We start from the raw sequence: 24,257 nt of genomic DNA, 5'->3' as shown, positions 1-24,257 counted from the left end.
CTCTGCAAAGCTCTCCTACCCTTTAACAGCTCTGGCCCCCAGCTTGGTGTCATCTGCAAATCCACTGATGATGGACTCAATACCCTCATCCAGATCATCAATATAGATATTGAACAGGATGGGGCCCAGCACCTTATCACTCTCTACAACTACCTGAAGGGAGGTTGTAGTCAGGCGGATGATGGTCTCTTCTCCCAGGCAGCCAGTACCAGAACAAGAGGACACAGTCTCAAGCTGCTCCAGGGGAGGTTCAGGTTGGATGTTAGGAAGAAGTTCTATACAGAAAGAGTGATTGCGCTATGGAATGGGCTGCCCGGGGAGGTGGTGGAGTCGCCGTCATTGAAGGTGTTCAGGAGGAGACTTGACAGGGTGCTTGGTGCCATGGGTTAGCTGTTTGGGTGGGTTGGATTGGTTGATGGGTTGGACATGATGATCTTGAAGGTCTCTTCCAACCTGGTTTGGTTTATTCTAATAAAGGTTTGTCATTTCCACATCCTGGATCTGGTCAATTTGCTGCCACTACACCTCTCTCACAGTTAGAATCCTTTGCCTCACTCAGGAGTTTACTGGCAGTTAATGCCTCAAAGAAGGGTGACAGTAGGCCTGTAATCTAATATAACTGAAAATAAAGCTGAAAGCTTGGAGGTTACCTTGCCTATTTGATCATACCATCAGTGGAATGAAAAAGATTTCTTGTGGTCTTACACCTTTTTTTTTTTCCCCCCTCTTCTTTTCTCTGAACAACTCAGTATTGCAAGATGATTTTTAAAAGTAAGAAAGAAACAATACCCCCCCCCCCGCAGTTGCGCCTTTTTGATAAGTGTATTTCAGGACCCTGTCAAGGTAATGATCTCATTTTTTATCACAAAACTGTATGCCATCCTTAATCTAGCTGATCCTGATTAGGGTATTTTTATCCAGTTAAGATTGCAAATATCCTTCCAGTACCTCTGATGTTTACACTTTCATTAGTCCCTGAAGAAAATCTAAAGCAGTTCAAATTCCTCATCTGCTACCTATCACCAGAATACATCTTTTGCCAAACTGAATCTGACAACATTAATTAAGAGAGTAGGGAAAAGGAAAGGTATATTTTTTAAAAGAAACAAAACCTGTCCTGGATAGACATAGAAGGAACACTGGGACTCCTTTGGTAGGACAGGTGTTTGCACCTGAATCGATAATACATAGCACAGTTTCCAGTTTGCACATTGATGTTGTTAAAGGAAAGGTACTTCTCCAGATTATGGTGAAACCAAAAACAGTTGTGTTGACAAATGGCCTGTGCTGTTTCTCTGAAAATGGTCAGATGACCAGGGGATGATCTGCAGCGGAGAGGAGACTGGAGTGGATTCTTGAGTCTGTACACGTAGTCTGTGTGCAGCACTTACAATAGCCACTGGGAACTTAAATAAGACAGGAGACAGCAGCTAAGAAAAAGAGAGTTTGTCACAGGGAAGGTGAATGTCAAGACCCCACAGTGTGCTACCTGTCAGCAGGCTCCAGCTTGATACATTTCTGGCCAGGAAAACTACTGCTGATGGCAACAGGAGTGCCCCAGACAGCTGCAGCGAAGCCAGAGGCACCAGTCAAACCTGACACAACTTTCATCCCTACTGGCCAGTCCATATTTTCTAGGCTGCAGCTACACTAAAAAAGGGGTGATAAGCTTTTCATTTACACGAGAGGTCAGGCCAGGATGAGTCTTCCTATGCTGTATATCAACGCTAACAACTATTGCCAGTATTTCCTAGGGGCATTTAAATGCTTTCAAGGTCAAGAATTCAACTTGACCCATCGGCCTTTTAAAAAGCTGCCTGACGGACCTGTCCTCACTGTAGGCAGCAGTAGCATCAACTCCACAAAGGTCGCAACATTTTTAAAAGTTCAACTTTACCAAAAATTGAAAAGCATCCCTCTTTTCCTCCCCACAGACTCTGATCTCTAAAAGACTACGACCAATTAACCTCTAACTTTGCAAAAAAAAAAAAAAGAATCAAAAAATGCCTGTGACAGCCAGAAATTTAATTCTTTAAAGATTAGGTGCTGGGAGAGCAATATCAGGCTTAGGATGAAATCCCAGTAACACTCTGAACTATCAAGTCGCTTCTTGCTCTGAAAATATAATTATTCTGTAAGCATTCTGTCAGGCAATATTAACTGTAAAAAGGGTAGCTTCAATAAAACATTGCTGGTTTCTAAGAGAAAGACAGACACTGCAGAGTATTTTCAATGACACATGCAAAGCAAGTCAGCATGCGATTAATGAAAAGCAACACTGTTTTCAGTAAGCAGCCCGCTCGGCAAGCACTAACTTTTCGTGATGTCAGGCGCAAAACGATGCTGTTATTGCGGTCATAAACGGCCCCGAAGGTTGTCAATGATGTCTGTTTCAAGTCATCTGAGGATGGATTACTTTCAGGATTGCACAGCCGATTTTGTAATATTCACCCAAGATTCTGATGGCAATTATAAACCCCTGGAACATACAGCACTTGTGTGGCACACAGCCTCTCTCCATTTATTGATTGCACTCGGTTTTTTTGTTACTGAGAAATGTCAGACTACACAAGGATTTATCTTTCTGCCTACATTTTGCATCGGTCAAGTCGTTGCATAAATAATAATGTTTCCTGAACATATGGAAAAAAAAAAATAGAAGAAAGGAGGTAAAGGAAAATCTTCCTATAAATGAGATAGAATTGGTTTGTACTGCTGAAATCAGTGTTTGAAAATAATAACACAGTAACAACAGAGTAACTTCTGTATTTATATTGTCTCTCCACTACCTGTAAAAGAGATTTTATAGATTACATTGGTTGAATAGGTGCACATGATGCTTGCCCATCTTACCTGGCATATTCTCTTTTGCTGTCTAGCAGTGAGATTGCTGGCTATGTAGCTATCAATTCCACTGATGCTACAATTTCCCTTTCTTAAAGCAGCAATAACCTGTCACTTTACGCTGTCCTTTCTCTGACCCTCTCTGCTCAATTTTATTCTTATTGACAAGACTTATTATTCCTCCTCCCAATTCCAACTAGCTACTCTTTTGCAAATAGTATCAACTATGTGGTCACTAGTAGTATAGGTCAACAATGTTATTAATACAGCACACACAGTTGGAGGCAGATCAAACAGCCATGCTCTAAAATATTAGTTCTGCAAAGGTACCATGAAGCAAATAGTTGCAGTTTTCTTTACGTTATAAAATGTGATACTGCAAGGACAGACTCCAAGAATTCAGCATTAATTAGCAGCCCAATAATTTGGAGGATATGTTAATTTTTCTTGTTGTTTTCATACACAAAATAAAACAAAACCTAACAGAAGGATGCTGTATCTGTGTTTAAAGAAGGGGTTGTTGGCAAACACCATAGCTCACTTCTGCTGAAATGTACACAACTGATATATGCAGCCCAGAAAGCTGGCACCAGGGGCTTACAACCTTAATTTGCCTGCAAGAAGAAATGGAGATTTACCTTCAGAGCACGTTCTTGATTGTTTTCAGCAGTCAGATGTCTCGTGTTGTTTGCTGAAGTCTGGTTCTGCTCTTTCAGATGATGAAGCTCCTGCTCTAGCCGTTTGCACTGCAACGAGGAAAGAATCCCATTAAGTAGAGGAGTGTGGGCACATTTTTTTCAACAAGCCAAATGAATTAACGTAAATAACCCCATCACCATTTCTGCAGTGCTGAAAGCATAAGACAAAAGCAAGTTAGAATCCCAGGCCTGTATTAAGAGCTATGGTTTTTTACAATGTGCATCATTATTCAGTTTCTTCCTGGTCTAACTGTAAGCCAAAAAGGGAAAAAAGGAAAAAAAAAAGCCACCAGATAAAGACATTTTGCAGATTGCTTTAAAAATTGTTAAAAATGGCAGGTTTAATTTCTGCTCCCAGTAATGCCCACATAAAGCTAGATTTTGGCTTTAATGTACTAAGGAAACGGGGAAAGGAAGCGATACGTGCGTGTAGAAAAGCAAGCAAACGAAAGACCTTCCTCCCAAATGCAGGATCCAGCCTTTTTCATTAGAAAGCATACATGCAATTTTTATACCTATATTTTCCAGGCTAAGAATTTGCTTTGGTTTCCCAACGCATACCACATCTTGAACGAAAGAAGTTTTGTTTAAATATTTAACTTAATGACAGAGAATGAAAAATTTAACACTTGCTGCAGTGTGCATACGCACGTCTACTTACCGCTGTCAGCCAAAGCTCTGAAGATTAAAGAGAGGGAAATAGTGAGTTAAATTAGATTTCACTGTTTTTTTCAATGTTGCTTTTAAGAGGTCTTGCCCAGTTACCTTGGTTTGAAAGAGTAATTAGTTGTCAGCAGATAGTTGACTGTCTTATGAAAAAAAGTCTGTTCTACCAGAAAAAAAAAGAAAGAAAAAAAAGAAAAAAAAGAATGAAAAAAAGAAAGAAAAATAAAGAAAAAAAAGGAAAGAAAAAAGGAAAGAAAAAAGGAAAGAAAAAAGGAAAGAAAAAAGGAAAGGAAAAAAGAAAGAAAAAGGAAAGATAAAAACAAAGATAAAAAAGAAAGAAGAGAAAGGAAAAAAGAAAGAAAAAAGAAAAAAGAGAAAGAAAAAAGAGAAAGAAATAAAAAGAAAAAAGAAAGAAAAAAGAAAAAGAAAGGGAAAATGAAAAAAAATGAAAGAAAAAGAAAAAAGAAAAAAGAGAAAAAAAGAAAAAAGAAAAAAGAAAGAAAAATTTAAAAAAGAAAAGAAAGAAAAGAAAAAAGAAAGAAAAAAAAAGATAGAAAAAAGAGAACTAAAATAGAGAAAGAAAATAGAGAAAGCAAAAAGAGAAAGCAAAAGGAGAAAGCAAAAAGAGAAAGAAAAGAAAGAAAAAAGAAAAAAGAAAAAGAAAGGAAAAATGAAAAAAATGAAAGAAAAAGAAAAAAGAGAAAAGAGGAAAAAGAAAAAAAAATGAAAGAAGAAGAAAAAAGAAAAAAGAGAAAAAAGAAAAAAGAATAAAGAAAGAAAAACAAAAAAAGAGAAAGAAAAAGGAAAAAAGAAAGAAAAAAGAAAAAGAAAGAAAAAAGAGAACTAAAATGGAGAAAGAAAATAGAGAAAGCAAAAAGAGAAAGCAAAAAGAGAAAGCAAAAAGAGAAAGAAAAAAAAAAGAAAGGAAAAAAATGAAACAAAACAGATGAAGGAAACAAACCAGAAAGAAGTAGGGGAATGGTTAGAACTAGCTAAAAAAACCCCATAATATTAGCAGGAACATTTTAAAACAGTGTAGTAGAAACAAGTAGTTTGGATTGCACTAGCAAAACTCAACTGTGTTGGAACAAAAGGCAATTAACTGACAAAAAAAGTATTTTAACAAATACTTTCTGAGAATACTTGTAAGAAAGGAGTGAGAGTCATACCATAATGCCCACACAGGCACTGCTCTATCAAATGAAAGACCTGGAAGCCTTAGTTTCTTGTGCTGTCTTAGTGACTGTGGACAACACAGAACTGACATTCCCCATCAAGTATATACAACCCATCTCTGAGCAATTCAGTATGTGAGACAATAAAGCATGACTCATGTCAACTCTAAAGAAACCAAACCCTGTGAAACGGAGGGGTAGGATTGTCGAAATTAAACTGAGCTCTAAGTAAATTAAAAAGTATTAAAGGATACTGAGACAGAAATTTTAAAGATGTACCAATACCTACACCTCATAAACTCAAAATAAGTCCTTAACACTGTACCACACACGCAGCATAGTATATAAATCAGAATGCTTCAGCCCTGTATTTGAGTAAGTTTTAAGTAATTGTAGGTGTCCAACAGAAGTATTAAAAAAATTCAGTTCACATATCTGCTGCATTTCATTACTTCTGTTCAAAACCTGGGCTCATTTCTAAAAGGATTACTTATTTTTAAAGGCAGCAAATCTCTCTGGCTTAGTGCCTTCTCCCAGTGCCTGTCATAAACTTCATTAAGGGACAGTTTCATTTTTAATGCAAGAAAAAGACGTTCCTACAGTTCTGGAGCCCCTATTCCCAGTTCTGGAGGCCCTATTCCAGTTCTGGAGCCCCTATTACAAGAGGGATGTGGAGGTGCTGGAGCGTGTCCAGAGAAGGGCCACAAGGATGATCAGAGGGCTGGAGCACCTCTCCTATGAGGACAGACTGAAGGAGTTGGGGCTGTTCAGTCTGCAGAAGAGAAGGCTCCGAGGTGACCTAATTGTGGCCTTCCAGTATCTGAAGGGGGCCTACAGGAAGGCTGGGGAAGGACTTCTGAGGATCTCAGGTAGTGATAGGACTAGGGGGAATGGAATGAAGCTGGAGGTGGGGAGATTCAGGCTAGATGTGAGGAGGAGGTTCTTCACCATGAGAGTGGTGAAACCCTGGAACGGGTTGTCCAGGGAGGTGGTCGAGGCCCCGTCCCTGGGGCTGTTTAAGGCCAGGCTGGATGAGGCTCTGTCCAGCCTGATGTAGTGTGGGGTGTCCCTGCCCATGGGAGGGGGGTTGGAACTAGATGATCCTTGTGGTCCCTTTCAACCCTGAATGATACTATGATACTATGATACAAAATAGGAAAATACAGGAATAAAAATGGGACGTATTTGGCTGCAAATGTTTTCACAGACTTCAGACATTTATTGTCCATGTGTATCTCGCATACACGCACAGAAAAACCCCACAAATCACAGAATCACAGCTGTAATTCTTTTCCCATGTCTGCAGACACATAATAAAACAAACCTAATAAAAATATTGATGAGCCAAACCCAGATGATGCAGGTTTTTTAACTCTAGTAACTTTTTTCCTCCAGAATGTATGACCTAAACATCATTAAAAAGAATAATGAATTACTACTTCAGGCATTATTGTGACACTTCATACGCTGTATCATGTAAGAGCAGCAGGCCTCTCACTTTTCCGCTTTGTCAACATTCTTCTTCAAAACAGTGCTTTGGAATTCCCAATTTGACAACAGCATTCACAGCTAACACTATGAAAAAGGCCAACATCTCAATCTAACCCTATAGTATGAATTTATATTCATATTACCACCTTGATTCCAACAGAAAAGTGAAAATACACAAAAACCAAAACCTGGCAGCAGGACCGTATGGAAAATTATCTTGATATGCAAGGCAGCTTGCAAAATTAAAGGAATGGGTGTACTCTTATTCTGCTGTCACAGAGGACCACAGAATCACAGAATCACCAAGATTGGAAGAGACCTCAAAGATTATCAAGTCCAACCTATCACCACAGACCTCATGACTAAACCATGGCACCAAGTGCCACGTCCAATCCCCTCTTGAACACTTCCAGGGATGGTGACTCCACCACCTCCCTGGGCAGCACATTCCGATAGGATAGGATAGGATAGGATAGGATAGGATAGGATAGGATAGGATAGGATAGGATAGGATAGGATAGGATGGGATAGGATAGGATGGGATAGGATAGGATAGGATAGGATAGGATAGGATAGGATAGGATAGGATAGGATAGGATAGGATAGGATAGGATAGGATAGGATAGGATAGGATAGGATAGGATAGGATAGGATAGGATGGGATAGACCAGACCAGGTTGGAAGAGACCTTCAAGATCATCGCGTCCAACCTATCAACTAATCCAACCCACCTAATGAACTAAACCACGGCACCAAGCACCCTATCAAGTCTCCTCCTGAACACCTCCAATGATGGTGACTCCACCACCTCCCTGGGCAGCCCATTCCAATGGGCAATCACTCTCTCTGTGTAGAACTTCTTCCTAACATTCACTCCTGTGAAGACAGGACAGTGAAATAAACAGCAGCAGCGGGACGCTAGTATCATGCAGCATATAGAGCATGTATGATAGATGCAATGAAGGTAACATAAAACAGATGGAGCTCCCTATCCTGTCAGCCTTGACATGATTATATCAAACTTGGCAGCATTTCTTAATTTCTTAATTAATTCTTAATTTCATTTTCACTAATGTTGATGTCTGGAAAACAACAACCCTAGGCACATTCCATCAGCATACTGCTTGAATCCATTTTGAGGGTATCATTGACAGACATGCTGATCCAATTTGACCCTTGCATGCATCTTAATATGTAGGAAAAAAATGTGTTAACAAGGTGTTCTGAATTATCACATGTATTTATTCCTAGGTGCCTAGAAAGCAACATCTTTAATTACCTTATTTATGAAAGTATTACAATAATACTCTCATATGGCAACATTCTGTGTGTCTTACTGAAGTTTTATACTTGACATCACCTTGATACCTGAACTAGTAAAGCATTGGAACAGCAACGTAAAAGCAAGCGCTCCTTCACAAGAACAACATCATATGCAATTTCTGTGTAATTAATCCTGCTGCAAAGAAAAGGTTTAAAAATAGAATTTGAAACAATGCAGCCCTTCTACTCATTTGAGCCAACATTTTTTGATTTCTGTGTCATTGGTTGTTAGCAAGGTCCAGTAAAAATAGATGCTCTTTAAAGGAACATGTGTTTTTATTGGTTCGCTCCAGGGCTCTAAAATGCCAACAGCTGCAAGCAAGAAACTGGATTTCCTTCTCAAAACATATATAAAAATACTTTTTTTTGAGCACAGTGAAGAGAAGAGATTGTCAAGCTCAGTACTGGCAAAAAGGAAATGTTGGATGTGTCCTTTCAAGAGAAGTGAAAGCTAAAGGAAGTGTTTCATTTTAAATATTATGAATATGAATGTCTAAATCTTGTTATCCAAACTTGTGAAAAATCATACTTGGGATGCCTTCAAACAGAACCCTCATAAAAATCAGAGACAAAATATTTTGTGCATCACAGGGTGCCTAAACATATGATCTGAGGTGTAGTTGTGCACCTAAATGGAAATTCTTGTGAATCTAACACTTTGAGACAGGCTGTTCACTGAGAAAAAGACTTCCTCACCTCACATTCTTTGAGTATATCAAGAAATACAAAAGCAGTGTAGTCATGGATGTCAAAGAGAGCATGCCCTGATGAGACAACTAAAGACTTTGCCGTGTAAAGGATATTAAAACCTCACAAACGCTGACATGTCATTTTATAAGGCTTTCACACAAACAATTCACCAAAAATCAGCTTCATTGCATGGTCTACTTTGTGCATTCAGAGAGACAATACTGAATATACAAAAAAAACCCCACCTCAAACCCAAACAGGAAAAGGTTTCCTTGCTCTCTACAACTACCTGAAGGGAGGTTGTGGACAGATGGAGGTTAGTCTCGTATCCCAGGCAACCAGCACCAGAACAAGAGGACACAGTCTCAAGCTGCACCAGGGGAGGTTTAGGCTGGATGTTAGGAAGAAATTCTACACAGAGTGACTGTCCATTGGAATGGGCTGCCCGGGGAGGTGGTAGAGTCACCATCATTGGAGGTGTTAAGGAGGAGACTTGATAGGGTGCTGGGTTGCATGGTTTAGTTGATTAGGTGGTATTGGATAATAGGTTGGACATGATGATCTTGAAGGTCTCTTCCAACCTGGTCTGGTCTGGTCTGGTCTGGTCTGGTCTGGTCTATTCTATTCTATTCTATTCTATTCTATTCTATTCTATTCTATTCTATTCTATTCTATTCTATTCTATTCTATTCCCTTCTTCTTTTAAATTATGTTTGTTCTCCTCTCTGAATATATTTCCCTCAAAACCGTCTCCTACTTTAGCAAGCCTCATTCATGTGACATTCTTGTCAGACAGTGAACCTCCTGAAGCCTACTCCAAGTGTTCCTTGAACAACCATTAGTGCCCAACTGTACAGTTTTCGCTACAACATCACCCATTCCCAGCAACAGCAATGCAATCTTCTCTTTAAGCATATTTCCACAGTGCAACCTGGTTGCACTCTTCTAAAAGGACTCAAACTTTCCAAACAAATACTCTATGTGCTCTATATCCAGCACAGGATATATCAGAAGCCCCTAAGACACAAAATGAAAAGCAAAGCAAGTAACATACTAAAAGGACAAGAAGAGATTCAGACAGAAAAGGATAGGCAGCAAGTACACCTGCTCTTCCTTTCCATTTTCTAATTTAAACCATTAGGCTACTAGGGGTAAGACTTTTCAAATGAGCATTGGTTAACATGATTCAGTAGAATGAGTTTGCCAGATGGCAGTGAGTTTGTAAGAAGCAGTGGTTCAACCTGCAGTAGGTGATCTCTTTCAGTGGCTATCCAGGTGGGAGGGTTGAGAACATCACAGGGATAATCGAGACAAACTGCAAAAAAGGAGCACATACTGAAGGGGACACTAATGGAGAGGTCAAGAAGCAGACCAGGAGAATATCCCTGAGTAAAGTCCTCGAGGCTTGCCCACAGACTGTTAGAAGATGGTCCTAGTTCCAGGTACACAAAAGGAGTAAAGATGGTTTACAATGAGTTGAGTATTTCAGAAGATAGAAAAATCAATGCAGATAACCACTTAATAGTGTTTGGCCTTTACTAGAAAATGAGGTTGCATTAACATATCAAACATAACTTTAGCATTTGTATAAACAAATAATCTTTAACGTGCTGTCAGCTGCTCAGCATTTTCTTCAGTTTGCACCAGTAACATGTTAACACAGCATTATGGTGCCTGCCATGCCTGCACAAACTGACGAGGGTTTTTTGTTCTGATCATCACTTAACATGATTATTCAGTGAGGTGTTCTAAAAGTAAAAGGTACAGATGTTACACAAGAGAAAAGACCAATCTGCAAGCCATAGAAGAAATAACATCAGTAGGACAAAGACAGAACACAGCAAAGCATTAACATCGTGCAGAGCAACCCCCTGCCCCCCAACCATTTGGTCCCTGTGTAGTTTGTTTATATGAAGACAACATCTGTTCCCAGAGGCCTCATGCAGAAGGGTATTTAAGCCTGTGCTGCTCAGGTCGATCAGACTGCTCATGTGCTTTCAAAGAGACATAAATGTTTTGCTACACCAGGGTCTCTCGCTCTCATCTCACTGAACTAGGTAGTAATGTCAGCTGCATGACTCATTTTATGTTTCAGTGCAGATTTGACCCAGAGAGAGGGTACTGTGACACAACTTGGCTGAGGAAGGAACCCATATAACAGGAACCCATAACGGTTCCTTACTACAAATGGTGGCTATTTAATACACCTGTATTTGCCTTAGATATTACTGTATAGCATACAATGGTTTTATCATCTCTAATTAAGAAGAATCCAAATTAACCCTTCCTGAACTTATGGCAATTTGCTAGGGTTAAAAATCCCCCAAAAACCTCAGCCCCCAAAGCAACAACAGAGTCAACATATTATGCCATTTATAGGCTAGGAAAAAAAAAGAAGGAATTGATTTGTCTCTGTCAATACAGATATGAGGGTCAAAGTCTAACGAATCAAATGAACTAGGCCTAAGAAGAGGCCAAATTCTGCACAAAGTTGTTTCCTGAATTCTGAATTACATTTGATAGTATCATCCAATTAGTACATACAAGAGATAGTGTTTTATGAAAATGTGTTTGTTCTTCTAGAGTGCTTGTCAGAACCTGCAATACTTTATAATCTTAGGAATCAGCACTGGCATGAACACACGAGACTCCGCTGATGAGATTGCTAAAACAGAGGGACAGGATGTAGATGGAGGTACCACAATATGCTTGCCTTGTTCTTGCACTCCTCCTGAAGGCTAGGCTATTGGTTGAGTGGGGTCAGAATGGTGAAGTTAGTCTTGTTTGATCCCACCCAGTCCACAGATTAACAGTAAATCTCAGCATAACCACAGCTTCCCATAAATACCTTCATTCTGTCATTAAAGGTAACATCACAGGATCGCAGGATGTTAGGGGTTGGAAGGGACTTCCAAAGATCATCAAGTCCAACACCCCTGGCAGAGCAGAACCATAGAATCTAGCACAGGTCACACAGGAATGCATCCAAATGGGGCTTGAAAGTCTCCAGAGGAGACTCCACAAGATCCCTGGGTAGCCTGTTCCAGTGCTCTGTGACCCTCACAGTGAAGAAACTCCTTCTCATGTTGAGGTGGAACCTCCTGTGCTGTAGTTTATATCCATTACCCCTTGCCCTATCCCAGGGTGCAACTGAGCAGATCCTGTCCCCTCCCTCTTGACACCCAGTCCCCAGATATTTATAGACATTTATTAAATCCCCTCCTAGTCTTCTCTTCTCCAGACTGAAAAGCCACAGGGCTCTCAGCCTCTCCTCACAAGGCACATGCTCCAGTCCCTCAATCATCCTGGTAGCCCTCCATTCTACTCAAGTCAGACAAAAATCAAATGTGAGTGCTTAGTCACTCACCCTGGGCCAGCTGGTGCAAAATTACTTGACTGAGTATCAGGTTCTCCACTGTAAACAATGACTACTCTATCATGTTTTATGGACCCCTGTGTGTGAAGACCATGCTGGACTGGGATCTGCTACTGAAGGAAGTAGTGAGAAATAAAAATAACCTAGTTCCTCCTGAAGAAATTCTAAAATTGGTTTATGGTCTCCAAGTTAGGGGACAGTAGGCATCAATCTGAATGAACTATTTTCTGACATTTTTTTCTTGTATGCATTTGAAACAAAATGCTTATCAGCAAAGTAAAAGACAAGCTGTACGTTGATGGAAAACACACAAATACCATTAGAGGATGACTTCGTGTGATACCAAGATCCTACCTGCTACTACACAGCATAATAATTTCAGAAGTGACAAAGTGTAGATATATTTATGAATGAGTTAACATATATTCACTGCAACCATCAGCTGAAGTACAAAGAATTATTCTAGACACTAAACATGAAAAAAGATGAAGAATGAAGGGCAACAAAACTAGTGAGAGGCCTCGAGCACAAGCCCAATGAGGAGAGGTTAAGAGAGCTGGGATTGTTTAGCCTGGAGAAGAGGAGGCTCAGGGGAGACCTTATTGCTCTCTACAACTACCTGAAGGGAGGTTGTAGCCAGGTGGGGGGTTGGTCTCTTGTCCCAGGCAACCAGCACCAGAACAAGAGGACACAGTCTCAAACTGTGCCAGGGGAAGTTCAGGCTTGAGGTGAGGAGAAAGTTCTTTGTAGAAAGAGTTGTTAGCCATTGGAATGGGCTGCCCAGGGAGGTGGTGGAGTTGCCATCCCTGGAGGTGTTAAAAAAGGGATTGGACGTGGCACTTGAAGCCATAGTTTAGTAGTCATGAGGTCTTGGGTGACAGGTTGGACTTGATGATCTTTGAGGTCTTTCCAACCTTATTGAATCTATGAGTCTATGAAATACAGCTACTTTTTCACCTGTTACTTTGGGGTTTTTTTGTAAGTAGAAAGGTGAATACAACAAACAACTATTTGAAGCAAATGAAAACTGTTTCTCCTCCGAGTTTATTATTTTGTTCACCTCTACTTACTCCCTTTATAAGGATCTACACTTCCGAGGAGCTCCCAGCTGAAAAGACGCCTAATGGAATGCAAGCGTTCTCAGTTTGAGAGCCTTTCTCTCTCCCTCCCCTCCATATATATTTTTTTAATTGAACAGTCTGCCCCTTGTCCCAAATTCATCACGATTCCTGAAGAGGCAAACATCTTGCGCCACTTGGATGCTGCACAACTCTTTCCTCTGCAGACAAAAATAATACCGAAGCCATCCAGTCAAAACACAAACCAATCTTTGGTGTCACTGTGAATTATGTACTTTGAACCGTACTTTGGTCTTCCAAACTCTGTTTGGAAGCACTTACATCCATACAAATAGTTTTAATCCTTTTTCCTTCTAAAAATAACAATTCAAAAGGAAATAAAGAGATAAATTAGTTGCTACACAACAATCAACAGAAGGATTACCCCGTGAAATGATAATTTTGAATTAAGGCTTTCTCGCCTCTCAAAGGAAAGGCTTTTCTTCAAAGTTCTGGCAAACCATCAACAATTGTGTTTCAATGATTATTTGTCCAATGCCCAGCAGCTCAGAAGTACTGGGATTTCAAGAAAGAAAAGTGCTTTTGTAGAACGTAGCCCTCAGAAACATATGCACATTGTAAAAATTATGACCTGTATAAGAGAAGAACCTAATGAAAGCATTTTATTTAGCAGTGTAATGCTGTTTCTCCATCAGAAGCCATAAAAAATGGAAATGCATCAAAATACAACTGAAACATTTTTGTCTTGTCAGTAAGAGCCAGTTGGAACCAGCAGAATTAAGGCAGATAATATGCTCCATAAATGATTTGGTTTCCTGTCTCCCCCTTTTTATGTCTGAGCACTGCACAATGCAAGAAAACAAGCTACCACTTATTTTCATTTTAAGAGTTAAGGGACTGTAAGTGCACAGAAACACATTCAGAAAATTCAGACAGTAAAGTTTCACTGTTTCCACTCTTCATGCTATCAATCTAAGCATGTGCAGCTATTCACCAGCACTGAGCAGCACTATCATACTCACCTACCCAACTCCATTCTCTATATATTCTTAACCTTCCTTTCAGTGATGACATTTCAAAGATCAAGGCAAGCTTGATCAACTTCTCAAAGAGCTCAGCACACACAGACTTTCCTGATCAATGACACTCATTATAAGAAATGTGCAAGGAGAAAGGAAAACGTGATGCTCTCAAGCTAAATGTGATTCCCAGGTGATTCAAACAGGGCTCCTGTACTGGCTGTGCCACTAGACTACCATGGCTCTGCTAACAGGGGGTTGGATGACAGACTCCTAATCTGCAGGAAGAAAGGCAACAACAAGAGCTGCTGAAGCCACCTTCACAGTTTTCTGCATCCATTGCATAAAAGGTACAATCTTACCTCACCTCTGATCCATTCTTTACAGCTGTTTCTAATCAGAACAGAAATCCAGTAATCTGGAGCCAAGCATTTATTTGTGAGCCTGTACTATGTCTGAAATTAAGCAAAAATGCTTTCAACTAACCTGAAAGGGTTTTTTTCCCCCCTAATTGTCTGTCACATATAAATAAGTGACTTCTGTTTTACATGGAAGCCACATTATTAATTCAATTTTAATTTCATGCCTATAAGGCTAATAAATAATGTATAAACTAAGCATGTAAGCTGATGAGTAGGATGCAAGGTTAGTATGCCTGCTCACACACATGCCTGACTGCAGTTGTAGAAACACCAGAAAGTGGCATGGTACAGTGAACTTCATAGAGTTTACATGTCAGTGTATTATAGAATAAACCTTTATTTTATTTAGAATAAACCAAACCAGGTTGGAAGAGACCTATCGCGTCCAACCCATCAACCAATCCAACCCACCCAAACAACTAACCCATGGCACCAAGCACCCCATCAAGTCTCCTCCTGAACACCTCCAGTGATGGCGACTCCACCACCTCCCTGGGCAGCCCATTCCAATGGGCAATCACTCTTTCTGTATAGAACTTCTTTCTAACATCCAACCTGAACCTCCCCTGGTGCAGCCTGAGACTGTGTCCTCTTGTTCTGGTACTGGCTGCCTGGGAGAAGAGACCATCATCCGCCTGTCTACAACCTCCCTTCAGGTAGTTGTAGAGAGTGATAAGGTCACCCCTGAGTCTCCTCTTTTCCAGGCTGAGCAACCCCAGCTCCCTCAGTCTTTCTTCATAGGGCTTGTGTTCCAAACCCCTCACCAACTTCGTTGCCCTTCTCTGGACTCGTCCCACCAAGTCAACCTCCTTCCTAAACTGAGGGGCCCAGAACTGGACACAGTACTCGAGGTGTGGCCTAACCAGTGCAGTGTACAGGGGCAGAATGACCTCCCTGCTCCTGCTGGCCACACTGTTCCTGCTTATACTCAAAAGCAATAGAAAATTACTGATACTCCAAATTAATTCACCAAATTAAAACCACTGTTTAAAATCTGATCATAAGAAAGAGGGGAAGGGGCACTCAAGTGTCAACAATCTCTTTTAAAAGCATTGTAAAAAAAAATATATTTAGAAAGCAAATCTATAAATCACTGAATAAATGTCTGTAAGTACAATGATGCTTAGAATAGGACCAATTTTACTTTCAATGCATGGCAGCAATTCCAGGATAGATTCAAGAGACAATTTCAGAGTAGAAACTTCTGCACAGATAATAATTCAGGTTAACTAAAATACCCTGCTGACTACCTGAAGGAGATGGGGTTGTTTAGCCTGGAAAAGAGGAGGCTCAGGGGAGACCTCATTGCTGTCTACAACTACCTGAAGGAAGGTTGTAGCCAGGGGAGGGTTGGTCTCTTCTCCCAGGCAACCAGCACCAGAACAAGAGGACACAGTCACAAGCTGTGCCAGGGGAAGTTTAGGCTCGAAGTGAGGAGAAAGTTCTTCACAGAGAGAATTGTTAGCCATTGGAATGGGCTGCCCAGGGAGGTGGTGGAGTCACTGTCCCTGGAGGTGTTCAAGAGGGGACTGGACGTGGCACGTGGTGCCATAGTTTAGTAGTCATGAGGTCTTGGGTGACAGGTTGGACTTGATGATCTTCGAGCTCTTTCCCAACCTGGTTGATTCAATGATCCTATGAAATAATTTCTAGCTTGGTTGAGTAAGAAAAGTCCCAAAGAAGCCAGTTAGAACAGCTGGATATAGAAATAGTTTTAGTATCAATTTTCCAAGTCAGTGCAGTTCCCACATACCCATTTACACACTGTCTTGCAAGACAGCTTTGGTCATCCTGAACTCTGGTGCTAACTACTGTGCTATTCATTAGCACACTGAGCTGTAATATAAATGGGCTACTGCAGGCACAACACTTTGTAAATGCAGATAACCTAATACACCAGTTTTATTATCTTCAGTTAAACAGGGACTGATTTCTCAGTAGCCAAACATCTCTTCACCACATGGAAATACAATCACAGAATAACAGAATGGTTGAGGTTGGAAGGGATGTCTCGAGGTCGTCTTTCCCAACCCTCCTGATCAAGCTGGGCTACCTAAAGCCAGTTGCCCAAAACTGTGCTGGGGTGTTTCTGAATACATCTAATGAGGGAGACTCTGAAAGGACTATACAATACTATGTATTCCTAATAAAAGAAAGGAACAGAAATTTCAGAAACTCATGAACTTAAATTTTTTACTAGCTATTTTACTTTTTTATTTCTCCTCTGTGTTTGAAAGGACAAAACACAAATCTTATCTCCCCAGTTTCTTCAGTCTTTCTCTCCCTTAAATACAGCATCTTTCCCTCCTTTATTTTGCACTGCAGGATGGGCATATACCCCAGATCTCAATTCTCACCTTGTCTTGTATGGTCCATTCCACTGCACTGTTTCCTTTCTGATTATGTTTTTGCTCCATCATGTTCCCATTGATATTGCCTTTATTATGTGATTCTTCTCAGTAATTCCCCACTAATTATACAAGTGTTTAGTGACTGTATAACTCCTGATAAACATTGACTAAGTACTTTTCCTAACCCTTGAATCAAGTTAGTAAATAGGATTTTCTTACTTTATGGGATGAGAAATTAGCACAGAAATTTTTAAGAAGCTTAATCAACTGACTAGATCACATCAGAACTGGGATTACTACACCCAGAAGCTTTCCTTTACTGACTCAACCAGGTGATACAGAACTATTGCTTCCTGTGGCCACGTGTTTTGCTGGTTCCTCAGAATAGTCAGTTCTACTAACAACAGATGGCCCATGTCCAAGAGACAGATTGTCAAACATCTGACACAACACATCATGACGGATAGCTGACAATTGCTTTTGTTTAAGGCCTTCCCTGCCCTCTTCCCCATTTAATAATCTGCCGTGTAGGTGCTCAAAAAATAAAGAAGTTGTAGAAGGGAGGTAGGGAAGGTGTGGGAGGTTTATGAAAAGAAGAAATGTTAGAGAGAAACATTCATAGCCTGATCTTCCAACCAGATCTAGAAATCAGGAATCTGACTCTCAGATTAGTGCAAGGCACTCAGCTGCTGACAAAGGCATGCTTTTAGAAAGTGTAATCTTGCTTAATTGAACGCAACTAACATTAGTTGACAAGAAAACAAAATTTGGTAAACAATCTGTCATTCTAATGAGCTGGTCTTCAAATAATCTTCAATGGATTCTCTTAAAATCCATATGCAAACAAGACTATTGCCTAAACATTAAGTTGGCATTTACTGCACAAAAGGACAGGGATACTTCTGCTCCGTTATTAAATACCATCACACTATTCAAGAAAACATTATCAGGGATCACTGTGTAGATGCCATAGTTTTTATATCTCTTTATTCTATCATGGGATTGCAGGTGTTCCTTGTAGTGAACACTATCTGTTTGTCCTGGTAAATACCATAGTCAAAATGAAGCAATCAGTGGTTTAAGTGGCAATTCTTCAATTTTGATTTTGGCTGTATAATGTGCTCTCCCAAAATGTCTTTAAGGTGTAATAAAAGCTACTTTAAACTAGAGATTACAGCAAACTAAAACAGTTAACTAGGTAGGTTAAGAACAGGTATGTCAGAAACAAAACCCACTTTTTGAATAACTAACTTTAACCAGTATATTTGCTCTTTCTTCAGGGAAGCAACATAAAGAACAACTCAAGATCACAACCATCCAAAAGGCATCAGCCTTTTAATGGCCAGGGAATAAATGTGAATAGAATAGAATAGAATAGAATAGAATAGAATAGAATAGACCAGGTTGGAAGAGACCTTCAAGATCATCGCGTCCAACCTATCATCCAACACTACCTTATCAACTACACCATGCAACCAAGCACCCTGTCAAATCTCCTCCTGAACACCTCCAGTGATGGCGATTCCACCACCTCCCTGGGCAGCCCATTCCAGTGGGCAATCACTCTCTCTGTGTAGAACTTCCTCCTGACCTCCAGCCTGAACCTCCCCTGGTGCACCCTGACACTGTGTCCTTTTGTTCTGGTGCTGGCTGCCTGGGAGAAGAGACCAACCTCTGCCTGTCTACAACCCCCCTTCAGGTAGTTGTAGAGAGCAACAATGAAACATCTTCAAATGATACTGTAAAATCAGTTTCTTTCTCACCAACTCAGAGATCTAGGGAACAGAATCACAGGATCACAGAATTGTCAGGGTTGGAAGGGACTTCAACGATCATCCAGTTCCAATCCCCCTGCCATGGGCAGGGACACCTCACACTAGAGCAGGTTGCTCAGAGCCACATCCAGCCTAGCCTTAAAAATCTCCAGGGATGAAGTTTCTACCACCTCCCTGGGCAACCTATTTCAGTGTCTCACCACTCTCATGGTGAACAATTTCTTCCTAACATCCAATCTGAATCTACCTATTTCTACTTTTGCTTCATTCCTTCTAGTCCTATCACTACCTGACATCCTATAAAGTCCCTCACCAGCTTTCTTGTCAGCCCCTTTAAGATACTGGAAGGCCACAACAAGGTCTCCTCGGGGCCTTCTCTTCTCTAGACTGAATAATACCAACTTTCTCAGCCTGTCTCCAGAGGAGACAGAAAACATTTAAAACTGGTATTTCTGATATCTTTTCAAATTTGCTCATGTGCTGTAAAAAAAGTGAAATAAAAGGAGTTTTTTTTTTTTTAAATGAAGAAATTGCTGAGCTTTGTACGTGCTTAAAATGAATCACATATAGCAGACCAAGACACCTCACAAAGAATGTTTAAGAAAGAAAATAAAAGCTCTGCAAAACTAGAGAAAACCATGTCTTTAGAAGTTATGTACTGCTCAGCTTTGGTAATACTGAGAAACATCCCTAAGATTTTGGTACATGAGTAAGACTTCTCAAATATTAAGTAGTGATTGAGTCTGAAGATTTTACTTCTGGAACAAAATCTGGGTTTAATTTCACTGAAGGGCTTTACAAGGATTGAGGTGACTAGCTACCTGAAGAGATCACAAATTGTTAGGGGTTGGAAGGGACCTTGAAAGATCATCTAGCCCAACACCCCTGCCAGAACAGGATGACCTAGAGTAGGTGCACATTTCTCAAGATAATTGACCGAGCAGATTTGTATGAACAGCCATCAAAAGCTTCCAGGCTTATTACTGAAAAGCAGAACTGCTTAAACCCAGAATCAGCTGCTTTTGACACATGCAATTACCAACACTGTCCTCACCCAACTCAAAGATTCCTGGCAATTCCACCCCTAGAGGGTAGGACAACCTAAGCAGAAAAAAAAATTAAGAAAAACACAAAGATAGAAGAATGTTATCACAACTTCTGCAAGCCAAGTGCTGGGCCAGCCTGCCAAAACAAACAATGGGTCAAACGAATGACTACTGCTGAGAAGTATCTGGATACCACAGAAGACAACACACACAACATAAAGAGAACATGTAAGAAGACACACAGCTGCTGGAGCGCCCTACAAAAGGAAGCAGGCTGATATAACTGTTTAGCACAAGAGATTAACAAGGAGTTTGATGTTTCTTCAGGGTGGCTGGCACTGGATGCTGTAGTTTTCACAGTGAGATTTTCAAGATTATTTTTGCACACTGAGGGACTGAGTTAAAGCCCTAACATTTGATTGGGAAAGGGACCTCAAGCAATGAGCTTGCAGACTGAGAAAGAATACTTTGTCTCAAAGCTACAGAAAATGAAGGAGGCAAACTCACAGAGAGGGCTGGTGTTCATTCCTGTCCTGAGCACAACTAGCAGAGCTCATTCAGGCAAAAACTCCACATGAAATCTATTGCTTTGTACATTGCTGCGATCTATAATACATACCTCTGAGGTATGAAATTAATCATCATGATTACACTATGACTTGGAAGGAAATCTTACCTGTTGGTGACAAATAATCTTGGGAGACAACTAGGAGGAAAGTGTTCATAATCATTCTTCTGACAACATATTTCCTCTGCTTTGGGGGTTCTACCTCAACTTTTGGTAATACTGCTGCCGATAGCAGGGAAAACTAATACAGCTCTTTAAGAAATAAGCAACTCAACATATCTGAAAGGTGACCAATAAGAACTTGAATTAATATATTCCATATGTGTATATATATATATATATATATATATATATACCAGAACAAGGGGACACAGTCTCAAGCTGCGCCAGGGGAGGTTTAGACTCGAGGTGAGGAGAAAGTTCTTCACAGAGAGAGTCATTCGTCATTGGAATGTGCTGCCCAGGGAGGTGGTGGAGTCACCGTCCCTAGAGGTGTTCAAGAGGAGATTGGATGTGGCACTTGGTGCCATGGTCTAGTCATGAGGTCTGTGGTGACAGGTTGGACTCGATGATCCTCGAGGTCTCTTCCAACCTTAGTTATACTGTGATACTCTGATATCTACATATTAATACCTGCTAATTCAATAAGCAGAGGTAATGTAGAAACTCCCCTCTCAACAGGTAGTTATCAATTCTATGTTATCAACACTATATTTAGAACTGCTGCTTATCTTCCACCAGCACATGACACCAATGAAATATCCTGTAGTTAGTCACTTGTAGTATTCTGTATTTCTGGTAACTCCAGAATTGCAAAGATTGTCACACTTTTATGATTTAATACAGTTATTATCCTTCACTCACAGGCTTTCTGTGTTACTACTGCAAGTATGATACTTTATACACAATCACAGCTTCCTAATGGCCTTTAAGTATTTTTACATATTTGAATTGTCCCAAAGCATTTTCAATACAAAAGTAAACTCTAAGTCAGATGATGGTATTTTGTGCTGACTTTGTGTATACCCACAGCGAGTTGAACAATAAATACATTAGAAAGACTACTGAAGAGAATGGCAGCCAAACACTAACATCAGACAGCATTAATTTCATTGATGACAGCATCCTACAATCACATGCAGACCACACACAAAAAGAAAAGCTGCCCTCCATTTGCAATAAAGGGTAATGGAAGCTAAGTTTTTCTTCTTCTCCTCAAGTAACTCAGCTTGACAAATAATTAACAGTGAATAAACAGAACATGGAAAAGAGGGTAAACCCCAGATACTCGCCATCTGAAGCACGAAACAGTAAAGCCATACAACAAACAAATGTCAAATGAGACAGATAAGTTAATGGCACTGTAAAATCTTTTTTCTCATAAAAAGAACAGTGATACATTTTTGTGTTCCACTTGGGTTTTTTGTTTGGTTGGGTATTTTTTTCATTTTTTTTTTTTCCCAGGGCCACTATATACTTTAGACTAGAGGATGTAAAGCAACTTCTTCAAGCCTAAGGATTTCCAGTAATTGATGGTTTCACAACCAAAAAATGGTCACAATGTCCAGACCAAAGCAAGAGGAGGAGAGGCTGAGGGAGCTGGGGCTGCTTAGCCTGGAGAAGAGGAGGCTCAGGGGAGACCTTATTGCTGTCTACAACTACCTGAAGGGAGGTTGTAGACAGGTGGGGGCTGGTCCCTTCTCCCAGGCAACCAGCACCAGAACAAGAGGACACAGTCTCAAGCTGCGCCAGGGGAGGTTTAGGCTGGATGTTAGGAAGAAATTCTTCATAGAGAGAGTGATTGCCCATTGGAATGTGCTGCCCGGGGAGGTGGTGGAGTCACCATGATTGGGGGTGTTTAGGAGGAGACTTGATGGGGTGCTTGATACCATGGTTTAGGGAAAATGGCAGTTCAGTATTCAGTATTCCTAAGGTTGGAAGGGACCTCAAAGATCATCGAGTCCAACCTGTCACCACAGACCTCATGACTAGAGCAGGGAGGATACTACTGCCTACTGCAGGCTTGAACTTACGACCTTCCCATTAAGGGTTTTATGCGCCAGTGGTGGTGATCATGACCTGTTCATGTAAAAACACTTAAAAATCTAGAGAGAAATTGAAGTTACAAAAATGTTGATTAAGCCCTACATACATTTCAGTCACTATCATCTACCACACTGCTGAAAATGAGTAATCAGCTTATCGTCATTACAATAATTTTTCCTGACCTAAACTTCCTTATCCACCACCTCCCTTTACTGCTTAACACACATGCTGAATCATAATGATGACTGGGGAGGGTACTGCAATGCTAGAAAAAAAAAGGGTCAATTTTTTACATTAGGGACTTTTGTTTGGGGGGAAAGAAAACCCAAAACCCAACAAAAACTTCACAATGTGTGTATGATTTTATTTGTGACCTATGCTACCAGTTCCAAGCCCTTTTTTCATCGAAGGAATCAAATTCATCCATGTCCTGTGGACCAAAATCTTTACCATGAATGCCTTCATATAAAGTAGTCTAATAATATTCCAAGTAAAAGGGCTGAATACAAATGCCCTGGAATACTTTCTCCAATAACAGTGATAGCTTTTACTTCCCCTTAGCTCTTTTATTTATTTATTTATAAAACAAATCTGATTCTCCTTCTCAGAGTAATTTCATTTTTATTCTTATTTTCATGTAATGCACTAGCAGAGCTTTCATGTAACTACACTGAAAAATATTTCTTGGATTAAATGGATTCCCCTCCCCCCCCCCCCAATTTCTATACTTTTGTCTTGAATTCTTAATGACTCTCAGAAATTTTCACTGAAGAAACACAATTCCCCCTACTGCTACTAAGTTCTCTCACCTGTCTCTACTTCTGTTTTGTTTTGCATCATGGAGTGCTGAGAATGTGGGCTGGATTCCTTTTCTGATAAAGCAAACTCAAAGATGCACTCCAGGAATGCACCTATTACATTCTGACACAAAGGAGAATTCAGTTCATAGCACCTGAGCACAGCTGGTTGTGCTAGTTTACCACAGTCTTTTCCCTACAACACAGAAGTGAGGGAAAGTAACATACACAAAAGCCTCTGGTTGAGATAAGATGAGAATGTAATATAAATGAGATAACAATGCACAATTACCTTAGCCTACTTGCACAAAAAGCACATCAGGAAGCAGCAGCAAGCAGAAGCAAGTGACCTAAAAACTCAAGCCAGCGAGATACTCCCCGTTCTCTCCTTGCCCAGCTGCCATTCCAGTGGAAAAGAGCCAATACCCAAAACCCCAGACCCCAAAGGAAGGAAATGGAACAGGAAGCCTCCCATGCTACAATCTGAACTTCACACCCCATAATACATTGCTCCAGGCAGCTCTTTCATTTTTAAGTTGGCATGATGGCAGTATGGGGTTCAATATCAGCAGCAGATACAGAACACAATTAACCAGGTTAGAAAAGACCTTTGCAACCACCAACCTACCACCCAACACCAGCTAATCAAGTAAACCATGGCACTAAGTGCCTCATCCAGTCTCTTTTTAAACACTTCCAGTGATGGTGACTTCACCACCTCCCTGGGCAGCCCATTCTAATGACAAATCACTCTTTCTGTGAATAATTTCTTCCTAACATCCAGCCTGAACCTTCCCTGGCACAGCTTGAGACTGTGTCCTCTTGTTCTGCCACTGGTTGCCTGGGAGAAGAGGCCAACCCCTATGTGGCTACAACCTCCCTTCACATAGT

The 24,257-nt window shown here is 40.5% G+C and overlaps 1 protein-coding gene across 4 annotated transcripts in view; it reads right to left on the bottom strand.

Annotated features, from left to right (window-relative positions):
• Positions 1 to 24,257, bottom strand: part of MIPOL1 (mirror-image polydactyly 1) — a 224,678-nt gene that overhangs the window by 113,136 nt on the left and 87,285 nt on the right. For all 4 annotated transcript variants that reach the window (XM_068165582.1, XM_068165581.1, XM_068165584.1 and 1 more), the window contains one exon: positions 3,483 to 3,590. In XM_068165582.1, coding sequence (XP_068021683.1) covers positions 3,483 to 3,590 — 108 coding nt within the window. The remainder of the gene's footprint in view (positions 1 to 3,482; positions 3,591 to 24,257) is intronic.

The sequence above is a fragment of the Melanerpes formicivorus genome, unplaced genomic scaffold, assembly GCF_026170545.1.
Source record: "Melanerpes formicivorus ecotype bairdi unplaced genomic scaffold, bMelFor1.0.p_v2 SCAF_90, whole genome shotgun sequence".
Lineage (NCBI taxonomy): Eukaryota > Metazoa > Chordata > Aves > Piciformes > Picidae > Melanerpes > Melanerpes formicivorus.
The sequence above is the reverse complement of the archived record's forward strand: the minus strand, read 5'-3'. Positions and strand labels throughout refer to the sequence as shown.